Source organism: Phocoena sinus, chromosome X (genome assembly GCF_008692025.1).
Source record: "Phocoena sinus isolate mPhoSin1 chromosome X, mPhoSin1.pri, whole genome shotgun sequence".
NCBI lineage: Eukaryota > Metazoa > Chordata > Mammalia > Artiodactyla > Phocoenidae > Phocoena > Phocoena sinus.
In genome coordinates this window covers 17080510-17092726 of record NC_045784.1, presented here as the reverse complement: position 1 = coordinate 17092726, position 12217 = coordinate 17080510, and the positions used below count along the sequence as shown (strand labels likewise).

The 12217-nt window shown below is 36.0% G+C and overlaps 1 protein-coding gene across 5 annotated transcripts in view; it reads left to right on the top strand.

The window, feature by feature from the left end:
• Nucleotides 1–12217, top strand: part of RPS6KA3 (ribosomal protein S6 kinase A3) — a 111501-nt gene that overhangs the window by 58311 nt on the left and 40973 nt on the right. For 4 of the 5 annotated variants that reach the window (XM_032619608.1, XM_032619606.1, XM_032619605.1 and 1 more), the window contains 2 exons: nucleotides 4619–4700; nucleotides 12012–12092. In XM_032619608.1, the coding sequence (XP_032475499.1) occupies nucleotides 4619–4700; nucleotides 12012–12092 (163 nt within the window). Of the gene's footprint in view, nucleotides 1–4618; nucleotides 4701–8390; nucleotides 8429–12011; nucleotides 12093–12217 lie in introns of those variants that run through there. The other variant, XM_032619609.1, reaches the window with a different exon arrangement.

Sequence of the window (12217 nt, the reverse complement as noted above, 5' to 3'; positions counted from 1 at the left end):
AATCCAGATATAGATTAAGTAGCCAAAAGAAGATAATGGTTGCAAGTTTGAGCTCTAGGTCAGCCAGACGTGGATTCTAGTTTTGTTTTGTTTTTTCTACTTAATTGCTATGTGCACTTGAGCAAGTTACTTAACCTCTTGGAGCCCCATTTTCCTCTTCTAGGCAGTCATTAGGTATTGAAGTTCTCAAGGTTCCATTCTAGGCTCCCTTCTCACTCTATACTCCCTACTAATTAATTTCTTTATGCCCACTATCTTAATAAAACCCACATACAGCTGATGTAACAGATTTATATCTCCAATCTAGATTGTGACTCTAAGCTCTGAACTGTATGTACAGCTACTTATTTTTTTTCTCTTTGCATGCCCCAAAGTCAGTTTAAACTCAACATATCTAAGACCAAGCTCATGATTTTCCCCTAACCCCCAAACCTCTATTTCATTTTTCTCTGTTACTATGAATGACTTCTGGTTAAGCAATCCAGAAACTTGAGAGGCATTCTTGACATATCCTTCTAGTCCCCGCCCTTCCCTCTCCCCCCACCCCCACCAATCTGATCCATTGACAAGTTCTGCTGATTTACTGAAGATTTCTCAAATCATGCCTGTTCTCTTCTTCTCCCTGCCACTTCTCCAGTCTGTGCCACCACCATTTCTCCCTGGCCTATTGAAGGAGGCTCCTACCTTGGGCTTCCCAAATTTATTTTTGCCTCAAACCTTTATTTATCAATTATCAATACATGACAGCCAACAAGAGCTAGTCTTATACTCCATCCACTTAACCCTTTAGAGGCCTCCCTTTGCTTTTAGGAGAAAGACAAATTCTTAAGATGGCTGAGGAGCCCCTCAGTCTGCCCCCTAGCTACCTCATCAACATCAGTTTATATACTTTTCACTGCCTGTGTTCTGGCCACATTGGCCTTCTTTTTTAATCCATAAGCAAAAGCCTTTTGCACATGCTGTTCCCTCTGCCTGAAAAACACTGCCCCACCCGCATCCCTTCCTCCTCTGGTTGGCTCCTCTTAAGCTTAGGATCTCAAAGAAGTCTTCCCAGCCATCCTGACCTAGGTCATATTTGTCTATTTTTACCGTCTCAGAACATTACATACCTCATCTTCACAGCACTAACCACAGTTGCAGTTTTTTGTTTGTGTAATTATTTGTTTATTGGCTGTCTCCCCCACTAGACTATATGTTCCATGAGTGCAGGGGCCATGTATGCCTTGAACCATGTCTCAGCATGGAACCAGTAGCACGGTACCTAACATATAGTTCTGGAAAGAATTAATGAGTAAATAATAGTCCTGCCCTCATAGGGTAGTAGTAAGAATTAAATGGTATAAGGCCAAGCACATAATACCTGCTATGAGATTGTATTATCATGCAATTTATTATGGATAAACCAAAATAGATGGATTTATTTCTACACATTATATTTTCAGGGAACATAATATTGAAGTTCCCGGGAGTTAGCATGCTTCTCCCTTTATTTCTTTAAAAGTAACTTAAATACCTTACTATAAATAGCAAACATTAAAAATAGGGCGTCTCCTTTCTTACTCATCCTCAAAAGCCAGTCTCAGCCAAGGAAACAGGGATGACCTGTCACAGCCTAGAATAGCTTCATGAGGGATTCGAAAAGTCAGAAATGCTGGTGGCGGAAGATCTGATGGCATCTGGGACTGCTGCTGCTCCTGCTGCGCTTGACTGGTGACCAGCCAGAGGCAACAGATTGAGTGCCCTGAGCAGAAGCACAGAACTGGGTGGCTGGCCCGATTCTTATCCCAATACCTCCACTGTGACACTGCGTTAATTATTTAACATCTCAAAGCCCTAGCTATAAAATAGGCGTTGCTTAGTAGGCCTGCCTCCCAAAATTATCACGATGATGCATTACAAATGCTTGTGAAGGTCCTTTGCAAAAACTAAGATGTGCTGAAAAGTATCAAGAGGGTGCTTTCAAAGTAGGATGAAGAAAGTTTGAACCCATGAGGAGAATTTTTCTTGTAGAATAGTACGAAGAAGCTTGATTAGGGAATCTTAAGAATGAATGAATAATAAATATCAGGTAAATCCTAATTATCCCCACCTAGTTAGAATTTATTTCAGTTCAAAAATATTCATAATCTCTGATTGCCTTTAATTTTTAAACATCATTCCATCTTAGGAACAACCCTGCTTGAGAATACACTTTTCGCTCCCTAGGTTGGCTCACTGCTAACTGGCTAAAAGGAAGTTTCACCATGGGCCACGGTGAAGGGGGACAATGGGCGTAATTTGGGGAGAGAAACACACCCTGCATCAGGGTTTCTGTGCACATTGTGGCACTTTTCACTGGACGTGAGGTCACTGACCATTGTCTTTGGCACAATTTCTCGAAGTGAGGAACTCTGCCTTGCCCTAGAATCAGTTGAATGAATCATTTTTTTATTTTGTGCTAATAGCCTAGTGTGCTAATGCAGATAATAGAGAGCTGACCCTAGAGTTAATTCTTGATTGTAATTGAGTCTCTTCTTACCATCTGTGGCAGCTCAGTAGCACTGCTAGGAAAGAATGGGTAGGAGAAAAAAAGTTGAAATTCAGGTCCATTTAGCAAGTCTGTGTAAAGGTTTGCTGGAAAAGATCATGAAACTAATGGTCAAAATGAGTAGAGGGGATTTATTGATAGTTTGCTATTGTATTAGACAAGTTATAGCATGACCGTGAGTTATTTAGAGCAGACTTTATTCATTTTGCATAAATCCCACACTATATTTTGAAAACAGCCAAAAATATTTGGAAAATCAAGATACTCAGTAACATACCTGGGGATTGCTTGCTTTTTTTTTTTTTTTTTGCCACACCACACGGCCTGCGGGGTCTTAGTTCCCCAACCAGGGATCGAACGCGCACCCCTCCTGCAGTGGAAGTGCAATAGCGTCCCATCACTGGACCGCCAGGGAATTCCCCTGGGAATATGTATTCTTAATATTTAGGTATATGTGTATATTTGATTTTTTTTTTTTTTTTTTTTTTTTTTTGCGTTACGCGGGCCTCTCAATGTTGTGGCCTCTTCCGTTGCGGAGCACAGGCTCCGGACGCGCAGGCTCAGCGGCCATGGCTCACGGGCCCAGCCGCTCCGCGGCATGTGGGATCCTCCCGGACCAGGGCACGAACCCGTGCCCCCTGCATCGGCAGGCGGACCCTCAACCACTGCGCCACCAGGGAAGCCCTGTATATTTGATTTTTAAAAGATGGGGAGGCAGGGTTCCGACTTAATTTACATTAAATAGTTGTGAGTAAATTTCTTCAGTATAAGTGTTTTAAACTGTTTTGCCCAAATCAAAACTACAATGAGGTATCACCTCTCACCAGTCAGAATGGCCATCATTAAAAAGCCTACAAATAACAAATGCTGGAGGGGATGTGCAGAAAAGGGAACCCTCCTACACTATTGGTGGGAATGTAAAGTGGTGTAGCCACTATGGAAAACAGTATGGAGGTTCCTTAAAAAACTAAAAATAGAGTTGCCATATGATCCAGCAGTCTCACTCCTGGGCATATATCTGGAGAAAACTCTAATTCGTAAAGATGCATGCATCCCAGTGTTCATAACACTATTTACAATAGCCAAGACACGGAAGCAACCTAAATGTCCATTAAGAGATGAATTGATAAAGAAGGTGTGGTGCATATATACAATGGAATACTACTCAGCCATAAAAAAGAATAAAGTAATGCCATTTGCAGCAACATGGATGGACCTAGAGATTGTCACACTGAGTGAAGTCAGAAAGACAAAGACAAATACCTTATTATATCACTTGTATGTGGAATCTAAAATATGACACAAATCAACATATCTACGAAACAAAAACAGACTCACAGATATAGAGAACAGACTTGTGGTTACGAAAGGGGAAAGAGGATGAAGGAGGGATAGATTAGGAGTTTGGGATTAGCAGATACAAACTGCTGTATATAAAATAGATAAACAACAAGGTCCTACTGTGTAGGGAACTATATTCAGTATCCTGTAATAAACCATAATGAAAAAGAATATATATATATTTATATATATAACTGAATCACTTTGCTGTACACCAGAAACTAAGACAGCATTGTAAATCATCTATACTAAAATTAAAAAATAAAAATAAATTGTTCTGCCCAGCAATGAGAAATTGTGGCGTTTTCATACATAGAAAAGACTATCGGTCAACAGAATTGAATCAACAGAAAATTGTGGTCAAGGGGAACTTCTGTATAACAGTTTTTATGGAATCAGAATTTTTGTTTTGTTAGAAGCAGAGCAATCACCACCTGTGTTATACTTTAAACATGTTAGACTTTTCTCTAATTGCTTCATAGTTTAAAGATTTTTGTTTCTGTCTTACATGTTACATGGTCTTTGGGAATTGGCAAACAACAACAAAAAATGTATTCACTTATATTGACACCCAAAGTTATAACCAGTGTTTACAACTCACTATATTTATAATTGGTAATATTTTAAGGAAAATAGTTAATGTATCAGAATCTTTCTAATAATAAGCTATATTACAGTAGGGGGTCTTATTTTAGCAATAGTATAGTTTATGATACTTTGTAAGACTTATTTTCTCTTATTTAAATACAGGTTTTCTTAGTCAAAAAAATCTCAGGCTCTGATGCGAGACAGCTTTACGCCATGAAAGTATTGAAGAAGGCCACATTGAAAGGTAAGTGCTACTGCTATTTGTAGTGTTCGCGTAGTATGAACAAATTGAAAAATCTGAATAGGTCTCATGTGACTCCTAGGCCAGTTACTTAAATTCAGAATCTGTTCCCGTTACTGTCTTTAAATTTAGACTTTCTTTTAGTGGATTTTTCCTACAAGGCTAGGAATCATATGACTAGTGAGAATGGGAGTTGCCATGCTTTAAAAGAAGTATTATAAATTCTTCTTGGGCTTTAGGCAAGTAGAAGTTTAGAATTTTAAAACTAGGTTTGATGCATCTTCCAGTTCATATTATTATTTCAGTGTTTTGAAAACTTACTGATTTATGATGCAAAATAGCTTTTATTCTAAGGACTTTATCATTTTGACTTCTGGTCTCCAAATAAGTTTTTATTCTAAGCCTCTGATTTTGAAAAATCTAATGTCAGATTTGGCTCTTATAGGTAAACAGTCACTTAGAAAAAATTGTACATAGATTTTTAAATACTTAGATCTTCCTTTTTTAAAGTAATATCAGTTATTTTACCACATAACCTCTAATTATTTTGTGTGTTGATTCCTGACATCTCTTTTTTTCCTCTTCAACGTACCTGTATTTTCTAAAGGTTTTGAAATATTCTGGAAGGAATATCTGTGATGATCACTTATTATTTCTGATGTTATTTTTCCCAATTAGTAACTCACACTGGATATTATCATCGTTTCAAGAAATTTCACCTTCCTCTATAAACACCATCCTTTGCCTCTGTTCTCTTGCTCCCTTCCTGAATGTATTTTCTTTCCTATCCAGTCTCCACCCCTGGGCATACTACTTACTTGATTCTTGCTAGGGCCAGGAAATTAAATTATATCCTCAGTGCCCTACTCTACATCACTACTTTTATAATTTTATACTCATGAATTCCATGTTATAAAGCTGCATAGATGGAACTTATTTGAGAGTTCATTTACAAAAGCAACAAAAGTAGTTTTTTTCATGTATATAACAGGATTTGTGTTGTGCATAGTATATGTAAAGGAAACTATGAACTCTGAGAAACCTAAAAGATATTGGGAAGGGAAATACATGCCCAATTCCTTTTAGAGAAGGCTGTTAAGACTCTTAGTATTCCTCTAATCATCCAGATAGCTCCATATCCTCAAGATTCCTGTTGCATTTTCCTTGAAATATTGAAAATTTCACTTGAAAACATACGCCTCAAAGAGTATTCTAAAAAAGAAGAATGAGAAAGGAACAAGTTTTATCAGGTTTAAGGCTTATTAAAAGCAGTAATAATTCATTGTGTTTTGGGGGAAAATAATACAGGCATATAAACCAGTGGAACAAAACAGTACAAAAGTATTATATATTAAAGTTTCATGTATTTGTTGCAAAAATATTGAGTAAGTGCTGTGCTGTATGACAAAGCAGGTGGCCAGAACAATGGGAAATTAAATACTGATTTTTTAAATGTTGTTTGAAATACTCGTGAACAACCTGCAAAAAAACTAGAGTCTTCTCTTAAACCATATACCATAATAAACAATCTAACTGAATTTTACAACTTAACACATCCTAGGAAACTTGTGAAGAGATATTGAGCAAAGCACAAATTACAAACAAATTGACAGTACAAAAACTTTTGGCCTTTTATACAATGAAAAATAGTATAAATAGGAGATCAGGAAATTATTTGCCTCAAATATTACAAAGTATTAATATATAAGGAATTTATTAAAAGGCTCCTACTGGCCAAATCTAGGACAGTTTAAACATTGCAATAATTAATGACAGTGATCGATTACAACCCACTGAATAAAGAATCCATGCGTTAATCCATAAATTAATGGAGAACAAGGGAAGGCTCTTCCTTACAATGGAATTCCAACTAATAAATGTAAAAGGAATGATTGAGTTAGGAGTTCCTAAGAAATAACTTTACAACCTCCACCTAAAGGGTTTTAGAATACATTTTTATGCAAGGGGATAAAATAAATAACATTTGGGGAAATGTCCCAGTTTTCTGATAAATGCATATAAAATAATGAGTTATTTCATATAATGGCAACATAAGTTAGAAAGCGGTTTTGCAGTAAGTACAATGAGCCATTGTTGCTGCTAAAGTAACCTAAGGAAATAATCTCAAAGAAGGATTTTGTGTACTTGAAAATTTTCATTGCAACATTATTTAGAATATCGAGAATTTAGAAATCTTATAAATATTGAATGTTTAGAAAAATATGGTATACCACTTAATAGAATATTATTTAAATGAAATATTTCAAATATAATCATAAAAATGAATGTAACAAAAATTTGTAAGTGAACATTATAACGAATTTGGCTACCACAAGTATGTAAAATTATATAGATGTTAGCGATATAAGAGACCATAGAAAAGTGAAGCTACTTGACATATTGGAATTATAGACTGCTGGTGTGTTCTTAAATTTTATTTTTATTTTTATCAAAGTAATATGTGTATAGAGTCCTATAAAATAGCAGTGCTTTTCCTACCCTTCTCCCTATCCCAGTTCTTGACCCCCAGAGACGATGACTTCCATCTCTTTAGCTGCTGCTTCTGCCTTTTACCTCCACATTCAATATTCTTATATTGTAATTCTTTGATTGTTTTCATTTGGAGACATAATCTTTTGACTTCCTACCATGGAAGATTAGGATTTAGTTCTCTTACACACAGTTTCCCTTTTCATGTCCTCCTAGTAATGTTTTCATAATGCTTTATACAAGTTGTTCCTGTACTGAAGTCACATATCCTTCACATCTTTGCTGTATTAGATCTCCTTTCCTAAATTCTGTACCTACCTTTTTCTCAGTTTACTTTCTAGTTTTGGTGAAACACATCTTCTAGTAGCTACTTTAGAAAGGCTGAATGGATGGTAAATTTTTTGTAACTACATGTCTGAAAATGCCTTTATTCTGCCCCTCACTTAATTTATAATTTGACTGGATGTAAAATTCTAGATCAGAAATAATTTTCCGTCAGATATTTGAAGGCATTGTTTCCATTGTCTTCCAGTTTCCTGTGTTGCAATTATGAAATTTATTGCCATTGTGGTTCCCAGTCCTTTGTGTATAAGCTGCTTTTCCTCCTTAGAAGTCTTTAGAATCAAGCTACTCTTTATCCCTGGTGTTCTGAAATTTGTATAATGGTATTTCTTTAGTGTGGATTTTTAAAATTCATCATACCAGATATGGGGTGGTCTCTTTCAATCTAGAAACTCATTTCTTCAGTTCTGGGAAAGTATTTTGTCATTTCTTCTCCATTTTATAACTGCTACTCTTTGGATATTTTGAACCTCCTGGGTCGTTGCCTAATTTTTATTTTTTTTCCATCCTATTTTCCATTTTTGTCTTTTTTTTTCCTGCTTCCTAGGAAATTTTATCATCTATCTTCCAACCCTGCTATTAACTTCTTGTTTCTACCATTATTTTTAATTTCCTAGATTTTCCTTGTTCTCTAATTCTTCCCTTTTTTTTTTTTTTTTTTTTTTTTTTTTTTGCGGTACGCGGGCCTCTCACCGTTGTGGCCCCTCCCGCCGCGGAGCACAGGCTCCGGACGCGCAGGCCCAGCAGCCATGGCTCATGGGCCCAGCCGCTCCGCGGCACGTGGGATCCTCCCGGACAAGGGCACGAACCCGTGTCTCCTGCATCAGCAGGCGGACTCTCAACCACTGCGCCACCAGGGAAGCCCTAATTATTACATTTTTTAAAAACTTTTTATTATGGTAAGTGTCAAACATCTACAGAAAGAAACAGAAAATATAGAGAAGCCCCATATACCCTTCTTTTTCCTTCAACATTTATCAACTCATAATCAATCTTTTTTTATCTGTGTTCTCTCCCTTCCCCTCTTTTGATATTTTGAAGCAAATCCCAGACATTGTATAATTTCTTCCATAAATATTTTAGTATGTATCTCTAAAAGATAAAGCCTCTTGAAATAATACAATTCTATGATTATGCCTGAAAAATTAATATACAGATATCTGATCAGTGCTCAAGTTTCCAGTTGTCCCTATTGTTATAATTCATTTTTCTTTTTGTAATTTGTTTGAATCAGGATCTATATAAGGTCTATATTTTTCTACTTATTTTGATAGCTATTTTTCATGTTTAGAGTCTTTCCTTAAATTCCTGGGAATTCTTTGCTGTCTTTTCCTCATTTAAGAGTGAGGTACCTATATTCATATATATATATATATATGTGAATCACTTTGCTGTACAGCAGAAATTAACACAACATTATAAATCAACTATACTTCAATAAAATAAATTTTTTTAAAGAAAAAAAAGTGCGGTACCAAAAAGCTGATTAGAAGGGGTTCTATGGCAAGAATTTGCTTATTTCTCATTGACCTCCTTTCTTTAAGCTTAGATTTTAGCTTTCTCTGATTTGCTGTATGAGTTACCACTTAGGCACCTTCTGTTACTGCTTCTCTTTTTTGTCCTTGTGAGTTTATGCATAATTTTTCCATTATTGTAATTTCAATAGGGTTTTAGAAGAAAGTAGAAAGTAAAACATCCATGTTTAACCAGAAATCTCTTTCCATTTTAAAGTTTCTATTAATATAATAAATGGGGACAAAAAGAAGTCAAAAGTGTTATGTTGAGTTTATGGGGACTTTTGTCCTAATAAAGTAGTCTGTGGGCCTAAAAGGTTTTGTAAACTATTGCTTAAAGCATTTTCTTAATACATAATTCTAGAAACATAAACAGCATTTCTTCTTATTCACTCTCATGTTCAAGTCAAGTAGAATTTAAAATGTAATAACTAGTATGTGATAAAAATTATTTCAGCGGAATGTAGTTGCTTTGCCAACATGAGTCAGTATTAACAAATTCTGTTCTGGGGGTTTAGAGTTTAACCAATGTAAAGCATGCCTTCTTCTGAACCACTAACATCCTAATCAAAATTGCTGATCGTAGGATGATTTATATTTGTCACTAGGTCTTTATATACATAAAAGAAACCAGATTAGAACTATTACACAGTCCTATCTCAGACAGAAGGAAGGAATTCTTTAGTGAGTGAATCTTACTGTTCGTTTTGAACTAAACAAGGTCTCATCAGTGTTGCATATAAGGAAACTATCTCACAAGATAATCATAATAGAAAGAAAAGCATCTGGTTCTAGCCTCTCATTTTATAGAGAAGGAAGCAGGAAGCCCTTGAGCAATGAAAGGATTTGACCAAGGTAACTCATCTAGTTATTAGCATGGCCACTAAACTATAGCTCTTGACTCCCAAGTAATTGTTCTTTCCATAGTGGTACAATAATAGAAGAGGGATATACAGTAAATATACTGATGGATATTTTTGCTGCTTATTAAATAAGCTTTGTATAAGTATTGAAAGAGGTAGAAACTTGGAATCTAGCTTTAAGGTAATAAGAACATAATCCAAGATTGTATGGGTAGCGATGGAAAAAAGGGCAGTTTTGGGCCAGACTAGACTAGAATTGTCAGCAGGCCTAGGTGATGAACCTCATTCACACAAATAATAGAAAGGGCCTGTTGGACATAAGGCATCAGAGTTGTAGTGATAGGACAAGATAACAAAATCAGAGATTGATCCTGAATTTGATACATCCACAAAACAAGTCAATAAAAAGAGCTGCGTTGATATCAAGAGCAATTGAGTCCTTTTCCTGTTTTGCCTATTTTCAGTCACTGGCACCAAAATCTCCCAGTTGGCGTGGAAAACTGGTAGAATGGGAAACGTAGGATTTTTTTAAGTTTACTTGTTTATTTTTCCCAGAGGGCTTAGTTCTGAGTTTTAGATATCAGTGGTCACCTTAAATTGACAAGAAAACTCATCATTCTGTCTGTTCCCGCCCCCACTGCCAAAAAAGACGCTCTTTCCATTCTTTCTATTTAATCTTTGGCAGAACCATTCAGTCTCTCTGGCCTGAGAAATAGAAGTTATGTGTGATTTATCCTTATTATGCAACAGAAAAAAAAACTTTAATGAATGATCATTCTCACCTCTTAAATCCATTGAGCTACCAACAGAGTACTTATCAGATGATTAATCACCAGTTTACTTGTCTGTCATTCCCACCAGGTTATTAGCTTCTTGAAGATTATTTTATTTGTATCTCACAGTGCCTGGCATGTAGAGTTTGCTCAGGAAATATTTGGTTGGTAAAAGAGATCTTTGCCTACTGGGTCAAATGTAAATTCATTCTGGCATTCCAAATTGTCAGGAATCTGGATCCTCCCTACTTCACCACCCCTCCCACCCCCACCCCCCCCAGTTTCCACACTGATTAGGTTCCTTCTTGCTCATCATGCATGCCTCCATGTCCTGGTTTGCACTGGTACTCGATACCTGGACTTTTCTTCTCTCGGTCCAATCCTCCTTGCCCATATAAATTCCACTCTAAAAGTCCCTAACCCCACCTCTTTGCTCTAGTCTTCCTATGCAAGTAAAACTGATCTTTCCCTTTTCTGAATTCTTGTACTGCTTATTGGTGGTAATACATCATTTTATCCCTTTATCATATTCATGGTGCTATAACTACTATTTAATTGGATATCTCTTATATGCGAGGCTCTCGATACACAAACCTTATCTGAAATGGTCACATAGCCCCCAAAGACACAGTGGTGTTATCCTCATTTTATAGATGAGAGGTGTAATAGAGGCACAGAGAGTTTAAATAAGTAACTTGCTCAAGATGACACAGATCCGAATCCAGATTTTTCTAACTCCAAAAAGCCTTTGCTCTTTCAGCTGCACCACAGTACTTCCTCTCAGTATCTCTCCTCTCCTGCCTCCCTCAAAATACACCTTTTGGAGTATATCTGTCCTTCACCATGTCTGCCCCATATTTTAGATGCTTAATGAATGTTTGTTGAATTGAGTTGATAAGGTTGGTAAGGAGAAGTGTTAAAAACTATTTCATTTTTTGTGTGTGTTTTAACATTTCATTGGAATGCCTTGTTTTTAAAAAGTTGCTCCTTTTTTGGCTATTTTTCATAACTTTGATCAAAATACTTGGAAATCTGATGTTAAAGCCAACATCTAATATGTTCTCTGTATTTCTTTAATGTAAAGCACAGATTTTATAAATATATACAATTTCTTCTGGTAACATAATTTAGTAAAACAATAGTTATTAATTTTGAAAATTCAAGAGTAATGAATAGTTTTATTTATACATATAAGTAATTTTATTTATATGGGAATTCACACTTTTATACATATAAGCAAAATTTTATTTAAAATAGTCACCAAAGAGATTTTGTTTTAAAGATTGTCTCTGGAAGCTATTCCAGTATAGCCATATGTGTAATATTTTATAGTTCGAGACCGTGTTCGGACAAAAATGGAGCGTGATATCTTGGTAGAAGTTAACCATCCTTTTATTGTCAAGTTGCATTATGGTAAGTTATGAACAACCTGCCATCTCATCCCTTTACCTCATTCTCCCACTCCCTGAGTGCATTCAGATATACTAATGAATATAAATATTTATTTGTGTATATTTGTATGTGTCTAGTAGATACAT